At 53.9% G+C, this 21714-nt stretch overlaps 1 protein-coding gene across 1 annotated transcript; it reads left to right on the top strand.

Moving 5' to 3' along the window:
* The first annotated feature begins 72 nt into the window (after positions 1 to 72).
* CD7 (CD7 molecule) lies at positions 73 to 3429 on the top strand. The gene is made up of 4 exons (XM_081219943.1): positions 73 to 257; positions 1509 to 1823; positions 2066 to 2199; positions 2995 to 3429. The coding sequence occupies exons 1-4, from the start codon at positions 188 to 190 to the stop codon at positions 3100 to 3102; spliced, it is 627 nt and encodes a 208-aa protein (XP_081076069.1). The 5' UTR covers positions 73 to 187; the 3' UTR covers positions 3103 to 3429.
* The last annotated feature ends 18285 nt before the right edge of the window (positions 3430 to 21714 follow it).

The following is a 21714-nucleotide window of genomic DNA, read 5'->3' as shown; positions in this document are numbered from 1 at the left end:
AGCCCTCCTGGAGTGTCCAACCTACAGTCACTGTGTGCAGTCCCCCTGCCTACCTCCCGCTCCATCCTGCCCCGACTGCCCCTGGAAGTGGCTGTCTGTGAGGTGGTGGCACGCAGTTAGGTGCTGCAGAGAGGAAGTCTCGACAGACCTGTAAGCGGGGCCCTGTTCTTCCCCCACTGCAGTGAGAATGGCTGGGCTCCTGGGGCTCCAGCTGCTCCCCATGCTCCTTGTGCTCCCCTGCAACCTGGCTGCCCAAGGTAAGCACTTCCCAACCATCCGTCCCCCCGTCCCCCACTGCACCCATCAGCGGGCCCAGTGCTCCCACCCAGCCACCCTTGCACCCCTCCCCTCCCCGCCCCAGACTCTCCTTCTGGGAAGGGGGTGCTCCCCCTTCCCGGGGATGCTGGGGATGCTGAGTGTGACCTTCCCCTGAAGCCTTGGCATCCCCTCCAGAGGGTAAGGTCCAACTTTGGACACTTAGACAAAAAACAATGGGCACCAAGACGCTGATATCTGGGTGCAGAATCACTATGGTTGAATCTCTTCTTTCTCTTTACCTGAATGTCTGGGGACTTCCTCTCCTACAACCAGCAAGGCTGCCTTTGTCCTGAGAGAACATTGTCCTTCGGTTTACCTTTTGTGCGAAGTTCTGCAGTAAGAAGGAGAGATTAGTTCCACAAGGTGGGATGGGGACCGGCAGGTGAAATTCTTGTGTTCTCTCTCCCCAAAACAGCTGCAGAATTTAGTTTGTGGACAGCTGGTATTTGGATTATGTTTGCACCTAGAAGTGGGTCCTGCTGGCCCTTGCTGGGCAGATGAGGGAACTTTCTGGGTGTCCCACGGACAAGCCAGGATATGCCCACCCCATGGAGCCACTGGCTTCAGGTGCCTGAAAATGGTGGAGAAACTGAGGCAGTAGACATTGGAAAGAGACAGGGAGACAGACAGCTGCCCCCAGCCCTCGGGAGCTTCATTTAAGAGAGGGGGAAGGTGTAGCGCCTGGGAGAGTGGTTGGAGGTCTCAGCGGACGGCCTGCCGCTGTGGAAGGAAGAGGCCCCAGCTCCGACGTGCCCCGACCCTCAGGGTGGGGAGAGGTCACAGGCTGCCCAGCCCCCTGGAGCCCCTTTGGAACTTGAGTACAGCCCAGGGTGCTGGCGCCATGAGCTGCTTCAAGGCTTCCGAAAGTTGCCTCATCCTTGACAACAGCCGGCTGTCCAGGACTTCCCTGGTGGTCCAGTGATTAAGAATCCACGCTTCCACTGCAGGGGGCATGGGTTCGATCCCTGGTCAAGGAACTAAGATTCTGTATGCCACGCGGTGTGGCCAAAAAAAAAAAAAGAGATTAAAGCCTTCTTTAAATTAAAAAACAAAAACAAAATAAAATAAAAACAGAAAAAACCCAGCGGGCTGACCCAGGGCACCTCTGCCCTGCCACCATCCCCGGCAGAGAGGTGGGTCCCTGCCTCTCTGGCCAGGCTGGTGGTGACAGTGGCAGGTCCTCCTTGCAGAGGTGTGGCAGTCCCCCGCCTACACGATCGCTTTAGAGGGGGACTCTGTCAACATCACCTGCTCCAGCCGGGGGCCCCTGCTTGGCATCTACCTGAAGCAAAGGTGGCCGAAGCTCAGCAACGTGATTTACTTTGAAAACGGGAAGGAGCCCACCGTGGACCAGCGGTTCCAGGGCCGCGTCACCTTCTCAGGGCTGCAGTACAACCTGACCATCAGCATGCACCACCTGCAGCTGGCTGACACCGGTGACTACGCCTGCCAGGCCATCATGAATAACGAGGTCTGGGGCCCCGGGACATTGGTCGTGGTGACAGGTAAGGAGTGTGCCACCCCGGGGACCACTCCACCTGCCTGCTGGCCAGCCCAGGCTCCATCGGCCCGTGTCTGAGGATCTTCCCTCTACCCTTGCTTGAGTTACCATGAGCCCACCTCCTACAGGAAGCCTCCTGGATTCCCACATGCACACACACTCCAGAGCCCCGACCTCGCCCTGAACCCAGAGGCTCTCGTGGACTCCCTCACCTGCCAAATGCCTCTCTCTGTTCCTTCTTCCCAGAAGAACTGCCCCAAACAGTGAACACGTGCCCGGAGACTCAGCTGATACTCTTTGCCCTCCCCACAGCCCTGGCTGTGGGCTTCTTCCTCGTCGGGCTGGGGCTGGGAGCAGTGTGTGTGCTGAGAAGGACAGAGGTCAGTGTGGACCCTCAGATATCATCTGCATCCCTATAAGCCCGCTTCTCCCAGAGAGCAGGGAGGGAAGGAGAGTGGTTAAGCCCCAGGGAGTTGGCCACATGGGAAACCTCAGCACCCAGCCACTCCCTCTGTCAGGGTCTCCTGGAGCTCAGAGGGTTTGGACGGCAAGGTCCAAGGTGGGAGGAAACCCAAGAACTGGAGCCCCCAGCAAGGACGGGCGTGGGGCCAGGAAGACACGTCCTGGTCAGACGTTTACGGGGGAGCGAGAGGAGGGTCCAGAGGGACCCTTTCGGAGAGCATGGGGATGCCGCGCGTGACTGTGAGAGTGTGCACACGTGTGCGCACGTGTGCATGGGTGTACATATGCGAGTGTCAGGCTTGTGGGTGTGTGAAATCCATGTGCGATCATGGGCTGGAGGCAGGAGGGGAGGGGGCAAGAGAGACGGGCCAGGAAGTGGTCAGCTTGTCCCTGGTCCATCAGCTTTTGCCCCCACTTTCACCTAGCGCCTCCAACTCCATGTCCCCTGCAATAGCCAGACCCCTCCCTGTCCAGGGCCAGGGAGCAAGGTCACTTCCACCTCCACCTCCCTGCCGCTGCCCGATGGCCCTGCCTCGCCCACCCTTGCCCAGGCCTGGGCAGCTCTGGAGAACTGGGGGTCTGGCCGAGGACCCGCCTAAAAAGGGTTCATGCAGGCCCCCAAATCTAAAAGCTTCCTGAGGAGAGATGCCTTGAAGATAGAAGGTGGCCCTGAGCGAGCTGCCCCCAGTGGTAGATGACAGGCTTCCTTTCAGATCCAGAAACTTTGCTGTGCGAAGGATAAGAATTTGGTGTGCGTGATCTACGAGGACATGTCCCACAGCCGCTGTAACACCATCTCCATCCCCAACCAGTACCAGTGAGCCTGGCAGGACCCCAGGCCTCCCTCTGTCCAGCAGAGCTCTGGGCAGACCATCCAACCCAGCACGGACACACAGGCAGCTCCCCACAGCAGTCAGGCTCCTGCTGCCTCCTCCAGGCAGCCCTCCTTGCCTGCCTCCCACCCTTGAGGCTGCTCCTGGCACCTTGGAGCCACCGGGAAGGAAGCTTTTCTGTCGTCCTGCTGCCCTGACCCTTCCATGGCAGAAGAGGCTGCTCTGAAGGAGGGACTTGGGCCTGGGGCAACGGGCAGCTGGGGGTGCTGGGGAGGCTGGGGACTGAGCGCTGACCCCAGCCCAGCCTTGCCAGAAATAAAGGGCTTCTCTTCTCCCCTTTCCAACTCCAGTGTCTATTTCTCAGCCAGCTTAGAGTCAAGGAGGCTCGGAGGCTTGCCTGACACCCTCCCTAGAGTCTCCAAGGACTTTGACAGCCTAAGGGACTATGTGTGAGACTTTCAGAAAGGAGGGAGGGGCACGGGGACACACACTCACTCCAGCCCCTGTTCAGGCTGGAGAAGGGACGAATCAACCAGAGTCCTCCTGGCCTCACTAGCCTCCACCACGGGGTGACGTGGGAATGGAGGAAGGGGAGCTAGCGGCAGTGGTCTGGGGTTCTTAATAGAGGGCCACTCCCGGTGTGTGCTCATGTTGGGGTGCGATGGGACCTTGGGGAACCGACCTTGGGGAAACAGGCGCGCCCAGAGTGGATGTGGACCGTGGCTGCGTCCTCCTGGACTCAGGGCCAAGAAACAGCAGACCATGCTGCCCACCAACTGAGATGAGATAACCCTTCATCCACGGGGTTTGCAAAGATTAAAGTGTCATTAGCCAATGATGTTCGTTTTAGCTGGAATTCTATCTTTGGGAAATGATCTTTGGGCATAGAAACAAGATTGCAGTGATATCCATGGCAGTGTTGCTTTCAATACAAAAATCAACAACTGAGAAATTACCTAAATGTCCAAATGAGAGAAGCGCTATATCGATTACGGTTTGCACATGCAGCAGGCATTAAAAGGGCACCACGAAGAATCTGAAACATCACACTAGGACCTTTGCAAGATGCCATAACGATACAAGCTGGTGCACAGTGTGTGTATGACCCCACATTTATAAAGCACAGATGGGTGTATGTAGTTGTTTAAACACATAACAGTACTTTTATGTCTACACGGATGACATAATGGAAGAACAAATGGGGTGTTGACACTGGTTCTGTCGCTGTGAGGTGTGTGTCACCGGGGCAGGGAGTCACTGGGACACCCTGGGCTTGGGTTGGGCAGCTCAGGATGTGATCTCAGCTGTTCTTGTGGAGGGTACCGGGATCCAAACGGGTACCAGGGGCAAAGGCAAGGAACACAGCGCCCCTGTACCCCCCACCTCCTAGGGCCCTGAGGAAAGGCAGGCCACCTTACAGAGCCAAGTATACAGCAGGTGTCCACCTGTTGCCTGCTGACTTCTGGTCTCCACTCTTGTGGCCTTGGGCAAGTCCTGCCTCTCTGGGCCTCAGTTTCCCCATCTGTAAATTAGAGGAGTGGGATCCACGCTGTCTTCAAGGGCTAGACTCTGTGGTTTCCCAGTCACACTGGCCACCCTTCCCACTGCCCCGACCCTCAGCTGTCACCCTGACCCTCAGCTGTCACCGTAGCTCTGCCCTCTTCCCACCACCTGAGACGTAAGCAGACAGCGCCATCGGCCCGCCTCCAGAGGCCCTTGTCATCGGAGGCATCTCTCCACCCGACTCCATCCCAGCGACCAGAGGCTGTGCCCCTCGGTCCTCCTCCCCTCCTTGTGATCTGTGCTCGGGGCTGTGCTCCCTACTGTCCTCCCCTCTCATGATAACCCCTTAATCATCTGCTTCTCTGTCCTTTGCCAGGACGGTGATGACATGAAGGGCAGGGCTGGGTCCCTCCTCCATGTGCCCCCTGCCCCACATTGAGCACCACTGCATGCTGGGCATGTTACATACATGTAAGCACAGTGGCATTTAAATACTCCTGGCTTTGTTTCCGTTGTGACAGAGAACCTGAGTGTGGCCTGAGTCCTGGTTCTCACATGTCTGTGTCTGGGTCTGAGCCTCTTGGGCCTCGATTTCCTCAGTGTAAAATGGGGGCAGGGAAGTGGTCCAGTGGTTAGGACTTGGTGCTTTCACTGCCAAGGGCCCGGGTTCGATCCCTGGTCGGGGAACTAGGATCCTGCAAGCCGCATGGCATGGACAAAAAAAAAAAAAAATGGGGGCAGCAGCTTCCCTACCTGGGGGGGCCATGAGGACCGAGATACCTCGGTTAGCCCTCAGGGTGGCTTCCGCAGAGCAAGTGCTTCACAATCTTTGCGGGTGTGGACTGAGCCTACGGCAGCTAGAGGCAAAGGCCTTGCCTGTGGCGGCAGCCTCCATCCTCAGACCGAAGCTTTGGGGGTTCCAGTGGGGGGCTTGGAGAAACAGAGTCAGCTTGGCCCAGCTGGCCAAGCACTGGGAGCAGCAGTGGAAACATGGGCCTCTGGGCATTGGCTCCTCCTCACTCTGGCCCCCAAAGCATGGCACTGACCCTCCTGACACAGGGGCTGTCCAGGGACAGCAGCCAATGAGGAGGGGCCGGCACAGTGGGCAGAGGGGTCGGAGGGTGGGGTCTCAGCTGGCCCAGGGGTGCACCCCTCCCACTCCAGGTTGGCCTGCCCCAAATCCTGGGGCTAAACTCACTAATTAAAAGATAGTCTCAAACTGTATTTAAAAGAAAAGATTCAACACTATATTGTCTGCAAAGAACAATAGGAACGATAGGACACCACGGTTGGAAGGAAAAGAACGGAAAACATATAAAAAGCAAACATGAACCACAAGAAAGCTGGAGTTATCAATCCTACCTTCTGGCAAAGTAGTAATACTGGAAAAGCAACAATAGGACAAAAACATATAACCAGTGTGAACCCATGAATCTAAAAACAGCAAAATACATAAGAACAGGAAGGACGTAACCACTGTGATAAATAGATAAATCAACCAATTAAGCCTGAGATTTCAATTTGCTCCTTCAGATCTGAATCATGCTGTTAGTTAATGTGAAATCCCACACTCATCGAACAGAAAATAGACATGACTGTACACCATATGTGAAACTTTAAAAAATGATCACTTACTATCAAGAGGAGCTGAGCAAAAATAGAAGCAGGGCTTCCCTGGTGGCGCAGTGGTTGAGAGTCCGCCTGCCAACGCAGGGGACATGGGTTCATGCTCCAGTCCGGGAAGATCCCACATGCCGTGGAGTGGCTGGGCCCGTGAGCCATGGCCGCTGAGCCTGCGCGTCCGGAGCCTGTGCTCCGCAACGGGAGAGGCCACAACAGTGAGAGGCCCAGATACCGCAAAAAAAAAAAAAAAAAGAAGTAACAACAGAAACGGGGTAAATAGCCAGGACACTTTAAGATAACAGTCACGGCAGGAACAGAGAGGGGCTAAACCCTGTTTAAGTAAAAGATCAAGAGGTCATATATTTCCCATCCTTGGGGCAAGGGAGACATTGCATATGCGCAGAAAGGCTCCTTGGGGGTCAAAAAGGAGGGGGCAGCACCCCAGAATAGGTGATGCCAAGGCCCCCCATAGGCCTCTGGGCTGGAATCCATCTTGGAAAAATGTTGCACACGTATGCTGGGGAGAATCCTGGGGCATCAGGTGTGGAAAAGGCAACCAGATGATTGGTCAAAGGTAAACAAAGACCAGGGGGAACTGCCCTATGTAAATGATTTAACCGCCTCTTTACTGTGCTCCTCTTCATTAGGGGGGACGCCCATACCCTTCTTCTCTGGGTGTGTATCTCTGCCTTGCTTCTGTCTTAACTAAACAAACTGCTTCTCTGTGTGCTCTCCCACTTGTTGTACTGTCTTTAATAGTAAACTTTGTACCTGTTTGTATAGTTTTTGCCTCCTTGAGAAATGCATTTTCTCAATGGGGGCAAGGGCCGGGGGAGTTTTGCTTCTTAGCCTCTAGCCCCTGGTGGTATAGTGGCTAGGGTTTTCATACAGGTTACCCAGGTTCAATTCCTGGGCAGGGAACTAAGATCTCGCTTCAAGCCACCTCTCACCTGCTGCCTCTCCCAGATCATTACCACATGGCCTTCTCCCTGTACCCAAATTTCTCTCTTCTTATAAGGACACCAGTCATAACGGGATTAAGGCCATTCAGGATGGTCTCCTTCTAACTTGACTACATCTGCAAAGACCCTGTCTCCATATAAGGTCCCATTCACAGGTCCTGGGTGGACATGAATTTTGGGGGGTACCATTCACCCTCAGTGCACCATCCCTCTCCCAGATAGATAGCAAAATCTTCATAGATCTTGAAGCCACTGCACACTCATAAGTAGATCCACTAACCAGCTAAATGTATCCCAAGCCCAACTTCCTCTTAGCCGGGCCCCAGAGATGCTCTGGGCCAGCCTGAGGCCACCTGACACAGAAGCACACTGGAAGGAGACAGGGGTCTGAACCACCGTGGTTACACACCTTTACCAAGTTTTACATCACACCTGACCCTCCAGGCCTCGGGAGGGGCTGGGCCTGAGTGTCAGAACCGCATAGCAAACCTGCCTGGGCCCACCGGCCAGGGTGGTTCTGGGAGATATGTCCACCCTGAGCTCCAGCTCAAGCCACCTATGCACAGCTTCTAGATGCCACAGAGTGGGTGGTCATTTCTGTACGGCAGGCGGGATGGGGCCCAGGTACTTGAGGCGCAGCACCAATCCCAGGTCGCAGGCCCGACTCAGCCCCACATCCTGAAGCTTCCCTGAGGGCCTTCTGTGGACCTCTTGGACCATCAGGCCTGAGGCCACCCCAAGCCCCTACCCCACTGAGGAACTTTCCAGCCCTGCCATACACCACATTGCTGTGGGGTCAGCTCTTGGCTCCCCAAGTAGGGGACACGCAATTAAGGGGCAGTGGGTGCTCAGCCCCTGAAGAACACGCTGGCTGTGCCCTATTGATGTCCGTGTGATGTAACCAGGTTGGGGTCCAAAGGTGGAGCCAGGGACAGTTCTTGTTCTTCTAAGTGAATAACTTTTATGTCCATCCAACAAATACTGACCGAGAGTGGCCATACTGCACAGAGCACAGGTCTAGGTGCTGTGGGTACAGCGGTAAACAAACTAGGGGCCCTTCCCCCAAGGAGCCAGCACTCCTAGGTGGCAGGAGAGAGATCTGGCAAGAGGCACCTGGGTGCTGGTGAGAAATACTGCAGGAGGGGGATGCGGGGAGCCAGGGGCGGGAGAGGGCGGCAATGCTCCATGGGGCCAGCCTGGGGACACCAGGGGAGGGCCTCAGCCGAGGGTCAGGGCTGTAGATAAGTCCATCTGCTGCCCTCACTGCCCCTATGGAGGACTCTCAGGTCTGCAGGCCTGGGCGAGGGGGAAGGGTAAACACGAGGAGACCCTCCCCGACAGGCGCAGAGGTGAGCAGCCACAGAAATGTCAGTCTGTTCACAGGCACCTGTCAGCCTGGCCAGCAGAGGCTGTGGTTGCCGTGACGGGAGCTGCTGTCTGGGTGCAGGAAGGAGAGGCGAGGCCTGCGGTGCCCCCCACCAAATTCTCACTCCCCCGCTGGCCTCACATCCGCCCCCAGCCCTGCTCAGTCCTGCAGCCCCCCATCCTCCCCAGCCCCCAACACCCACAAGGGCAATAGCACAAGTGGTGCCCGTATCCAGGCAACTGTCTTTCACACCTAAACCAAGGAACCAGCAGCTAATAAAATGTACCCCCTTCACCACCTTGGCAAATGAAAACCCAGAGCCCCAACATGGGCCAAGGATGCTCGTGCACCTTGCCCTGACCCCCTGCCCCTACCCAGCCACCGGGGCAGCCACAGTCCTGGTGGGTCCAGCCCTCCCCCCGGCTGGGCACTGCTCCCACCTCCTCTGGAGCCCTTGGCCAGCCCTCCCCACCTGTCCCCAGCTCCTGGAGGCTCCTTCCACCCTCCTGCTCTCCCCTCTTCCTCCTCCCCCTTCTCAGTCCTCTGGCTGAGGGATGTCACCCCTTTGCAGACTCTGAGCATTCTGCTCTCTACTGGATGGCGTTCAGGGCCTCCTGAGCCACCCTGGTCTCCCTGGGGATGGACAGCCATGGGCAGGTGGCCTGTCTCCTCAGCCTGGAGCTCCCACAGTTCCTTGGACCTGACCCCCGACACATGCATGGCACCTGCCTCTCTCAGACTCAAGCCCTGGGCTTCAGGCATTCAGTCCTCACAAGGCCATGCCCTGCCCCACCCCCCGGGGACAAAACCAAGCCAGGGTGGGTGACTGGCCCCCACCTCAGCCCCACCCTGATGGATGGCCCAGGAAGGAGGGCTCCTTCAGGTTATTACCGAACTCAGGCTCAGCTGCTCGCCGCTCAAAAGCCAATAATTCAAGAGGCAAGTATCACTAGAAAGGAAAGTTGCTTTAATCACAAAAGCCAGCAATCTGGGGAGAAGTGGATTCATGTCCCAAGACCAACTCTGAAGATTCTGCTCAGCCATGACAGTTTTTAAAGGGGAAAAAAGGGAAAGAATCTCAGTGAAGCACTGAGGGAGGATGTTGGGTTCTGCATCATATTCTCCATTGTGTGCACGCTTCAGGCATTATCTTGCCTTCGTGATCTGCTTTTAGGATTGTTAGGGGGACTATTGCAGGTAGAGAGCTAGTCATTTTTTAACTGCTCAATTCTTTTTTTTCCCCCCTTAAGATTATTTATTATTTATTTATTTTATTTTATTTTTGGCTGCATTGGGTCTCAGTCGTGGCACGTGGGATCTTTGTTGGGGCATGTGGGATATTTCGTTGCGGCGCACGGGCTCCTCTCTAGTTATGGCGGGCAGGCTCCAGGGTGCGTGGGCTCTATAGTTTGCGGCACACGGACTGTCCAGTCGAGGCACATGAGCTCAGTAGTTGTGGCGCACGGGCTTATTTGCCCCGCAGCATGTGGTATCTTAGTTCCCTGACCAGGGATCGAACCCGTGCCCCCTGCATTGTAAGGCAGATTCTTTACCACTGGACCACCAGGGAAGTCCCTCACTTCATTCTTTTTATCTAGGAAACAAATCAACAGATTAGGCAAGGCATGGTGTGCATTCAGGAGAGCATAAGTCAGGAGTTTGGTTAAATTGCCTAGTGATCTTGTTCCTATAATTAGGTTCTTTTAAGGTTGGAGGGGAACAGGAATGGGCAGACAGGAAAGGGGCAAAAGATCTGCTTTGAATTCCCCACTGTCAAACATCGCTCCACTTCTATGAGATCGTGGGTGAAGGTCCATCTTCTGTAACTTCTTCATGCTGATATAAGGCACTGTATTCTTAGAGTGGAAGATGTCAACATGGGCCTGTAGTATATCTTTACTGACAATTTTTTTTTCTTTTTTCTTTTGTGCGGTACGCAGGCCTCTCACTGTTGTGGCCTCTCCCGTTGCGGAGCACAGGCTTCAGACGTGCAGGCTCAGCGGCCATGGCTCACGGGCCCAGCCGCTCCACGGCATGTGGGATCTTCCCGGACCGGGGCACGAACCCGTGTCCCCTGCATCAGCAGGCGGACTCTCAACCACTGCGCCACGAGGGAAGCCCCTTTACTGACAATTTTAATTGCCTGCTTTCATGTATGGGCAGAGCAAGCTACAGGTATTTTGATGCCCTCAAAGATATAGATTATTATGAGCAATAATATTAATCCCATTCTCTTGAGGCCCGTTCTTGGAATTCTGCCAGCCGTAGATTCAGTCCTGCTCAAGTTGGAGCAGCTTCTGTCATGGCTGCAGTCTGGTCATCATAGCAAGAAGTTCCAGGCTATTCTCAGCACGTCCAGAGAACGACTACCTTGACCTCAGAGTCTTCTACCTGCCTTCCCCCCCACACACACACCTTCTGCCCGAGTGGGTCTCTCTTCACCTGGGCTTGAGGCTTTGGTCTTCACACACCAGAGGTGGGGGGTCTCCTGGGAGACCAGGCAGAGGCTGGGAAGATCCCCTGCCCAGCCTCCCATCTCTTTGTGTCCCTGCCAAGGGGCTGTCACTTGCCAAGCTACAGGGCTGGAGAACAGTGGTCAGCCCCCCAAATTGGCTGTGGTCCTATGATCCTCTAGCCATGGTGTCCTGGGGACTCACTGATGCCCCTCCCTCAGACCTCATCCGCATCCTCAGAAAGAACATCTGGTCCTGGTCACTGAGCTTGGGAGGGCTCTCTTGTGACATGGTCGGTCACATCTTCTTGTCTGTAGCCGGGCCACTTAGAAGGGGGGCTCCCTCTCTCATCCCCTCCCAGGACATTGTATGTCCCCAGGTCAACCTCAAGCATGCTGGGCCCCTGCCTGGACCCCTTTGTCCGTCCCAGCGCCAGGGCTCCAAGACCCGCCAGCTTGCGCTGCCCCCCACCCCCGACTCATCCGTTTCTCTTCTGGTTCCCTGCTGCTGCCATCTCCTCCCTCTCCACCCAGAGAGCCTGCTCTGAGCTCAGATCCGCCCCCAAGATGTCCCCATTTCTGCCCCCTGGTGTCTGAGCCGAACCCTGATGGCCCCACCCAGTCCATTCTGTGTGCCTGTAGCTGGGAGGTCCAGCTGGGCCTGCATGTCCTGGCCCCTCCCTTCCCATCATCTCAGCTGGCTATCCTCCCATTGCCCCCAGAACCCCTTGCTGGTTCTGGGAGACCTAAGCCTTCTCCATCCAGTTCCTCTGGAGCCAAAGGCAGAGTCTGAGCAAGGAATGGGGCCCTGAGGAGCTGCTGTGTCCATGGTACAGCCTGCACACACACACACACACACCTTCACCGGCCCCTGGCCTGCCTGCGACCCACCCTCTTCGCTGCCTGCTGGAATCCTCAGAGCTGGCCCCTGGCTGCCTTCAAGGGCCCTTACTGCCTGCAGGTGACGAGCTCCCAGATGGTGTCCCAGCACCCAGCCTGGCACAGCATGGTGGTCAGGCAGGTTCTAAGCGGGGTCCCCAACCCCTGTGGGCGCTGTGGAGCCCGTGGAGCCCTAACCGATCTGGGTCCAAGCAGTGTCAGCTGCCACCCCTCGGAGTGATGCAGAGAGCAGAGCCTCCTGCCCTCTGGTGGCAGGACGGGGACAGGGCAGGGAGCCCGCCCAGCTAGTGTTCCTGGCTTGACACACCAGGTCTGGAAGGGAGCACCAGGTTCCTAGAGTTCAGCTCCTCATTGACAGATGGGGAAACTGAGGCCCAGAGGTGGCAGGGGCCTTTGACAAGAGATGGAGCCCCCCAGCCTCAAGACGACTTCCCGAGTGGACTAGGCGCTGGTCACGAAGCAGTCTGTTCTCACCAGACTGTCCCCCTGTCCCCAAGAAATGAGCATCCCCACAACGTTCCTGATGGTTTGGGGGTCTAGGGTTTAGGAACTTTAACAATCAACCCGAGAGGCTGGGGTTATCCGGACCAGCAGGGCTCACACCCCAAGTCAATGATTTGGGGAGCTAGAGGGACAGAGGGCACGGAGCCTATTTTCTTCGTGGGAAAGAGCTCTCCGGAAATGGGTAAGAACGAGAGGAAGGAGCAGGCCGGTCGCAAACAAGGTAACAGCTGACGTAGACACACATGAAAACGCTCACCCACAATTAAAGAAAAGCAAAGGGAAGCTGTCAAGTGCAATTTTCACCTGCGATTTAGCAAGTCTCAGAAATCTGTAATACAGGGTTGGCAATGCTGTGCGGATCAGACCCCTCACACTCGACGTCTTGTTTACAGAGATGAACTCAGCAAGAAAAACAGGCAAGGGGGACCACAGCTCCCAGCAGCCGAGACCCGTGGCCGTCAGCACAGGACCTGTGGCCACCACCGCCTACCAGGAGAGGCGTGAGGAGGCAGCCAGCCAGGTGGAGGGCACCTCACCCCTCAGACTGGCTGGACGGTCCAACCGCAGCCGATGTCGAGGTCTGGGGGTGTGGGGTACGGGTAACACTGTTTGTTCGTTTCACCAAAATCTCTGCAGGGACCCGAGCCTAGCCTGGACCGGTCTCCGGGCTCCAGGCTCAGGGACGGCGCCACAATTTGTGACTGCAGCTTTGCCGACTGGTGGCCCCCAGACCAGCCTGAAAGGAGGGACCGGCAAGGTGTGTTTGGCTCCATGATGAGGGGCGTCTGCTTCTTTCCCAGGACACCTACGTCATCCAGGCTAGAGGCTGCTCTCATGGAATCCAGCTGGTCCTGCCCCCTTGACCTCTACCTGCCCTTCTGCCGGCCCGCCCTTTGGGCCCCTCCTTTCCTCTAAACCTCTAACTGCCCCCTCCTGGAGCATCTGCTCCTCTGAACCACCCCTCAGCTTTTGCCCTCAGCTTGGTTCCTTGAATGGCATTTGGGGATTTTAATGTCCCCGAAGTTGAGAGGGTCTGAGGTTGCCCAGGGCTTCCTTGCCGCCCTGGGGACGGGTCTAGGCATGAAAACTTCTATAATTGTGAAGTACTGAGCTAAGGCCTGTCACAATGTCAAGGGTCTTACAACAGCGTGGGGAGGCCTCTCTCTTTCAGTGCCAACTCCCAGACCTCTAGGTCCACCACCCTTCACGAGTGAAATAGAGACCTTTTTCCACGGTGGCTGCAGGAGGTGTTCTGCAGAATGGACTTTTCACTGTTCCTTCCCAGACACCCTGCTCCAGGGCTCCAGACCCTTGCCTTTGACCTCTCCTCCTCATCGACCGTGGAGGGGGCTTCTGGCCAACACCTTAAGACAGAGCCCCATCTCCCAGCATCTGTGGGAGGGCAGGAGTCTAGCTCTGATAAGCACCAGTTAGCAAGCCCAGATAGGCTTCACATGGACCAAGCCCCTTCCCACTTTTGCAATTTTTCACTTCTCTCACTCTACTGAGCCATCCCCCTCCCTACTTCCTCATTTTCCCTTTAAAACATCCCATCATCTCTGCACAGATCTGGAATGGAGCTCAGCTCCTCCCCTACTGGCAGAGTTACAGAATCAAATCTTTTCCCACCACTTTGACTAGCGTCCAGGAGCCTCTGCCACGCTCACAGGGCCTCAAAGGTACCTCTCATTCCACGCCCTTCACTCTTGCCCCCAGGCCAGTCTACACACTGCTCCCTGCCCTGGGGGTGGTGGTGCACAGCGCCCTGTTATCTGGGGATAACAGCTGGGGGCACACTCACAGAAGCTCCCCACCCCCCCTTCCTGGTGGATGCTGGCCTGGCTTACGAACACAGATCCGCTGAGTCAGGTATTTCATGGGAAGCTACTTGTCAAAATAAGCATACTGGGATGATGATTCAGAACACACTGGAAATATAGGAAAGGAAGCTCTTGTGGAGACAGGAGCCCCACATCCCAGCATACATGCTGGTTCCTGAAACGGTCTCAGGCCCAGGGACGCCTGCCCAGTCTGCCCCCAAACAAAAACACACAGTGTGCTCCTCCCCCGCCACACACACACACGTGCACACACGTGCTACACACGTGCTACACACGTGCACCTGGTCCCCCTCCTATGATGCCCCCCCACCCCGGCCCTGGACTCTTCCCCCCAACCTCACCCCTCTCAGCTTTTTCAGGCAAACACCTCCTCCCCATCCTCCTCACCACTCTCTCATCCTCCTGTCCCCCACCTCCATTTCCCACCCCGTGGTCTCAGAGGGAAAGGGCCTGGAGGGCTGGGATTCCACCCACCCAGCACAGCCCTGGGAGCTGAGGGCAGTCCTCACCCCAGTATGACAGGAAACAGAGAATGGTCCCCTTTTACTTTTTGTATTTTAATTCAGATTACAAATGATAAATGGAACATTACCTGTCATATCAGTAAACAAAGGATGTCACAGTCATCAGCAATTGCAGCCCTCCAACGTGAGCCGGTGAGCCCTAAGGAAACCCAGGTTGTGAAAACACAGGATACTGGCCCCCATAGCTGAGATGCATATCAAAGAAATGAGTTCAGTGAGCCCAGACTCCTGCATCTTCCCATACATAGAAAAGCGTTAAATTCCTGAACTTGAGGTATCTAGTTTTCTTTAATTAATAGTAATCTTTTGTTCCTACTACCTGCCCTTGGTTGAAAAACTTCTATATATAACCCGGCTGCCCCCCTTGCCTCTTCGGAGCAATTCTCTCAGGGTTACTTGAGATGCTGCCTCCGGGCTTGAAGTCCTAAAAATTCCCATAGAATAAAACATAACTCTCAACTTTTAGGTTGTGAATAATTTTTTAGTCAACACAAATAATTCACAAAAGTAAAAATAAAAGGATAATAAAATTCTTTTTTAGAAATTTTAATAGGAATTTAAACATAGAAAACCTCTTTGTACTTTTATCAAGTGGTTTTAAAGCACAGACATCAGAACTTCCCTGGCAGTCCAGTGGGTAAGACTCTGCACTTCCAATGCAGGTGGCTCAGGTTTGATCCCTGGTTGGGAAACTAGATCCCGCATGCATGCCTCAACTAAGAGCTCACATGCTGCAACGAAGATCCTGCGGGTTGCAGCCAAGACCCAGTGCGGCCAAAATAAATAAATTTTTTTTTTTTAAAGGCACAGACATCACTAAAGATGAAACAGTACTGTCCTGGGTCCTTTCGGTCGTGTGAGATGGTCCAGGTGCTGGTGGCAAAATACTGGGATGTGGTCACCTGATGACCATTCCTCCCACCATCGCTGGGGCCCAGGACCGCTCTATCCCTTTTCATCTTCTGATGCGCTTGCTTCCCCTGTTTCTTCTCTTTGCACTGAGGGCAGCAAATGGGAGATTCCAGACCCTCCACTGTGTTCAGTAGAGCAAACTGAAGCCACAGAGCCGTGTCTGCAGCAAGAGGCTGATACTTCCGAGGCCCCGTGGGAAACTGAAGAAGCAGCGTCATCCTTCCAGGTGATGCCGTCATTCTTCCGTTTTCTTCCTAGTTCAGCCATTGTGGGCATAGCTGCTAATAGTCGATGAGTCATGACGAAATAATTCCTGTAACCAAGCAGGACCCTATGGTGCCTCCCGCACATCCTCTGCTTTAGCTCCTCTCTGAAGTACCCAGATAACAGTATCTGACACACATTTCCAGAGTAGTCTTACAGATGCTAAACCCCCCACCAATAAGGCAGACGTTAACTCCTTGATGACCATGAGCCCCAGGACTCCTGGAGCCTAAGGATACTGTTAACTCCTGTGACACCACCCTGTTACCTCACCATCAACCAGTCAGAGAACTGTGCATGAGCTGATCACACACCCTGGGACTCCCCTCCCTCACCTGGCCTCTAAAAAGGCTTCCCTGAAGCCCGCTGGGAGTTCGGGCTCTTTCAGCACTCGCTGTCCCAGACTCCTTGTCTGGCGCCTGACAATACATGCTGCACTTTTCCTTCACCACCGGGTGTCAGTAGATTGTCTTTACTACGAGCCTGCCAGCGGACCCAAGCTTGGTTGGGTAACGTTCTTAGGATGATGAAGTAGCAAAATGCCTCAAGATACAGGAAAAACAAGACAGGGGTCAGTGGGCCACAGTGGTTAAGTGCAAGCCAGGAGGCGCTTTACTCTATTTAGAAACAAAAGTAACCTTGTGTTCCCTTTGTGCTTTGAAGACCTGTAAAAATTAAAGTCTCACAAGAGTTAGAACTGCCCACTACCTGGGGTGCTTAAGAGGCAACCGAGACCGAAGTTGGCCCCGGGCCGGGAAGGGGGAGCAGGGGTGCGTCGGGGCGCGGCCCGGAGGGGCGGGGAGAGGGTGCAGGAAGGGGAGGAGGGCGAGACGAGGGTCGCTAGACGCGGAGGGGTCGGCGTCGGGGAGGGAAATCGCGGGGAGGGAAATCGCGGGGAGGGAAATCGCGGGGAGGGGGAAGGGGCTAGGCAGGGAGGAGGACGGGAAGGGAAGGGTGGGGGCGGGAAAGGGTGGGGCAGGGAGGGGGAGGGGCGCAGGCTCGGAGCCCAATAGCAGCCCACCTGCGGGTGCTCAGGAGACGGAGGTGGTGGGGAGGGCCAAGTGCCCGGACCACTCCGGACCGGAGGGTTCGGGGGGCGCCCCTGAAGTGGGGGAGCCTGCTGAGCTGGGGGCTTCCGCTCCGCGCCTCGGAGACCACTGAGGATCGCGGGAGGGCCAGGAGGCCGGCTGGGGACCAGGCCTGATCCTCCGGCCGGGTTTGTCAGCGCGGCCTCAGGTGGACAGCGACCCAGGCAGCTAAGCATACCTGGCGGGAGACCCCCGGCCGGAGGCCCTTCCTTGTCTTCGTCTGAATGCGAAGACCCAGGAGTGCCGGGCCGCGGCGCAGCCCCGCCTTGGTGGGCCAGAGCCCAGGAGTCAGTCCTGGGGTGAAGGGGCTCCTTGCACGGCCCATTGCCAAACCCCCACCGAGGGTCTGCGCCAACGCTGCTTTCTCCGAGAGAGGCACAAGTCAGCTACGCACTTTATATGCCATCTGACTTTTTACAAAGTTGCCAAAGCAACTCAACAAAGGAAAGTCTTTTCAACAAATGATGCTATAATAACAAGACATCCACGTGGCAAAAATGAATCCTATGTTACATCATGTACAAAAATTAATTTACAATGCACAATAGATTTAAATGTGAAAACTAAAACCGTGAAGTTTTAGAGGAAAACAAAGGAAAATATCTTCTGACCTAGGGACAGGCAAAGGCTTCTTAGTTCTAAGAAAATAAATAGAGAAATTCGACTTCATTGAAATTCGAAATGTCTGTTTTTGAAAAGACACTGTTAAGACAATCAGCAATCCAGAGGATGGGAGAAAATATTTGCAAAACTAATACCTGGCAAAGACTGGTCTCCAGACTATATAAAGAACTCCCACTGCTCCAAGTACAAACAACCCACTTGGAAAACTCCATCCTATCTCACTTTTGCTTTTTTGACCACATTTGAAAAAGGGCCAGCCAAAGAGTGGACATGAATACAACTGTCTTTTATGGAATCAAGTCCATGGTTTGGGGTTTATTTCCATTGCACCTTGAGGAGGAGAGCCAGCCAGCCCAAGAAAGTAAATTGGGAGCTGTCATTAACTGAAGGACACAAAACAAAAGTGCCCAGATGTAAGTTAATGTGTTATATCACAGGAAGAAATTGAAATATGTGCTTTTTCAGATGTAACAATTTAACTGCCTACATGATAGAAAGTTAAATGTACACTAACCTTGTTACTCTTCAGTTATCAAATACCCTCCCTGCAATGTGACTGAAGCTGGCAGAATGAGGTGTGCCAGCCCAGAACTACCAGAGGCCTGAAAGTCCTCTTTTGCAACACTATTTGCAACACAGAAGTTTAAGTGGTCCCATTGGACTAACTACACTTTTGCTATCTTAAACGGGTTTAAACACAGGGAGGGGTGTTTGAAAATTCCTTTTCCGTATAATAATCCCTTTTAAATGCCCTCCTGGAAGTTACCTGTGATAGTACATTTCTAATAAAATGCCACTGTTGGAAAACAAATTATTTTAAGTTAAACAACCCAATTTTTTAAATAAATGGACAAAAGATTTGTTCTTCTCAAAAGAAGAAAAAAGTGCTTAGTGTCATTCATCATCAGAACAATGCAAATTAAAACCACACTGAGGGGGCTTCCCTGGTGGCGTGTAGTGGTTAAGAATCCTCCTGCCAATGCAGGGAACATGGGTTCGAGCCCTGGTCCGGGAAGATACCACATGCCACGGAGCAACTAAGCCCGTGTGCCACAACTACTGAGCCCTCATGCCACAACTACTGGAGCCCGTGCGCCTAGGGCCCGTGCTCCGCAACAAGAGAAGCCACTGCAATGAGAAGCCCGCACACCGCAACAAAGAGTAGCCCCACTCGCTGCAACTAGAGAAAGCCCACACACAGCAACGAAGACCCAACGCAGCCAAAGATAAATAAATATTTTAAAAAACAACAACAAAAAAAAACCTCACTGAGATACCATTTCAGATCTATTAGAATGGCTACAATTTTTTTAAAAGTGCTGATGAGGATGTAGAGAAATTGGAACCCTGTTAGTGGCGTGCAAATTGAAAGCCATGATGGAAGAAGATCTGTCAGCTTCTGGTGAAAATAAACAAACTCCTATCCTTTGACCCAGTCCTGGGTATCTGCCCAGAGAAATAGAAACATATGTCCATGCGAAGACTGCAAAAAGAATGTTTGCAGCAGCTTTATTCACAATAGCCAAAAACTGGAGCCAGCCTAAGGGTCCATCAACAGGATGTTTACAATGGGGCACTACTCAGCAATCAAAATGACAAATGATCAATGCATGAAACAACATGGATGGATCTCAAAAACATTATGCTAAGTGAAGGAGCCTTACACAAGAGTGTGTACTCTGTGCTTCGTTTATGTTACTCTTTGAACAGGCAAAACTGTGGTGGAAAAAATCAGAATCATGGGTGCCTCTGCACAGTAGGGGAGGACATGGAATGGGAAAGGCCGGAGGGAACTTTCTGGGAGTGATGAACATGTGTTTGTCTGGATAGCAACTTGGCTCACACAGTGGTGTGTATTTGCTAAAGCTCAGCAAACGTTTGATTAGGATTTATGTACTTCATTGTAAATTTAACGTTAAAAATCTATAAACAAATACTACATGTTAATGGTATGTGTGCTGCAGTATGTGGGGGGAATTCTGCTTATATCTGCAATCTAATAATATATATAGTTTTTACTATAATGGTTTAATAACATAACGAGCACTTGCAAATCTACCTCCAGCACCAAAACTAGAGCATTTCCAGTAACTTGCATCTATCTATTCGTGTGCTTCCCCTTCCCTCTCCCCAAGATATTTAGCATTTTCTTGCTTTAAAGGGTTCCCCCCAACGTTCGTATGCTATTATATGTTTTACGTGCTTATAACACGTTTATATGCCTAACAGTAGACGGACTGCTGGATGTAAATGCTAATGGCAGAATTTGGGTGGTGGTTCACTGGAAAATAGACTTTGCTGAGTTTGAAATTATCCATTGAACAAAACCCTGAAGTGCAGGTTGGCGTGAGGCAATGGTCTCATCTTTGGGCTGTCCACCCTGGACGAGCACTTTGCCTGGGGAGAGGGGCCCGGGGGGCTGTGCTTCGAGCGCTCGGAGCTGGCCCGCAGGACCAAGTCTCCGGAAACTGCTGGGAACCCCGCCCCCGCGACCCCGGCCCCGTAACCCCGGTCCCCCTAACGGTCCCGCCGGCCTGGCCCTCCCGGCGTCGTAGCTGCGACTACCAGCCACAGCCCAACACCGCCTCCCCGCCACATGACCGAGCCTGACCAATCACAGTACAACAAGCCGTGGCCTCTATGATTGGGCCAGGGGTGGGCACATGATCCTAAGTGACCAATCAGAGTCCAAGGATGTCTCTTTAAGGCGGAGTAGTCCTCGTTCTTTCAGCCCGGCCCCCTGGCATTTGCAGTGCTGTGGTGCGCCTACGACTGTCGCGGGCGCTTGGAGGGATTCGCCGGCGACCCTAGAGAGCTGCCGAGACGCGAGAGGCGCCCGCTTGGACGACGGGGCCTCCTGCTGCATCTCCCAGAAGGGCGACGTGGGATGAGTCTCCCGGGGTCGGGACCGGAGCGGGGTCTAAGGCGTGGTCAGCCCCGGGCTGCTTGGTCACATGTGGTTCTGAGGTCCTGACTCGCCAGTTCCGAAAGCCTGGCCCAGGGGACCCGCCCATAGACAGGCGGTGTGGACGCCAGGCCTCTTCCGCAGGCCCACCGCGCTGGGGTCCCCACAACGTGACAAGGACGCGCCGCTGGAAGCAGCACGGGGGCTCCGGATTAAATGCCGGGCCTTTATTGAGTTAACAGTACACTTACTGTAAAATTCACTTATTTAAAGTTCGAGGTTCAGTGGTTGTCAGTATATTCGGAGTTGTGCAACCGTCCCCTCTATCGAATTTCCATTTACATCACCCCAGATGGAAACCCTGTACCGGTCTAGCAGTCATTCTCCGTCCCAGTCCCTCCAGCCCTAGGTAACCACTCATCTACACCTATATTGCATATACTAAAGAATTAATTCCTTGTTCATCTGAAGTACAAGTTTAACTGGGTGTCTTGTATTTTTGTTTGCTAAATTTGGCCCCCAAAGGGGGGAGTACTCAAGCACCCTCACCTGAGGAGGGGGACCAAGGCACTGACTGGAGTGTAAGATCTGCCCATAGGACATACTTCCACAGAGTATGGTTTCCAAGAAAATGGAACTCCAAAGAAGCAGGCAGACATCAAGCCAATCCCTAGCTCTGCATGGGTCCCCTGGGGCTATCCCTGGTACACCCTGCATGGAAGGTACAGGGGCTCATGGAGAGGAACAGTTAGTGAGGGTGATTTCAGGTCTCACAGGCTTAAAGGTCTTTCATGAATATATTTTTTCTGCAATGACCGTCCTTCCATATTTTCTAGTTCTTCCTATATTTAAAAATAGGCCTGGTTGTGTGCTTCTTAAATCACGTTTCAATTTTGTTGTTGTTTTTGACCATTTCCCACAATTTTGCGATGCAACATTGGTCACTCTGAGCAGCTCAGTGACCCTTCCTTTCATCTGGAAGGCCCTGCTGGTGGGGACTGTGGCTGGTGCCTCCCATCCCTGCCCCCCTTCATAGCAGAGTAAACTGAGGCTGGGAGCCCTCACCAAGCTCACCAGAAAGTAAAGGAGGCTCTGCAGCTTGCAGGCTAGCCTTCCAATTTCACAGCCAATT

Source organism: Mesoplodon bidens, assembly GCF_964165515.1.
Source record: "Mesoplodon bidens genome assembly, chromosome: 19".
Taxonomy (NCBI): Eukaryota; Metazoa; Chordata; class Mammalia; order Artiodactyla; family Ziphiidae; genus Mesoplodon; species Mesoplodon bidens.
The sequence above is the reverse complement of the archived record's forward strand: the minus strand, read 5'-3'. Positions and strand labels throughout refer to the sequence as shown.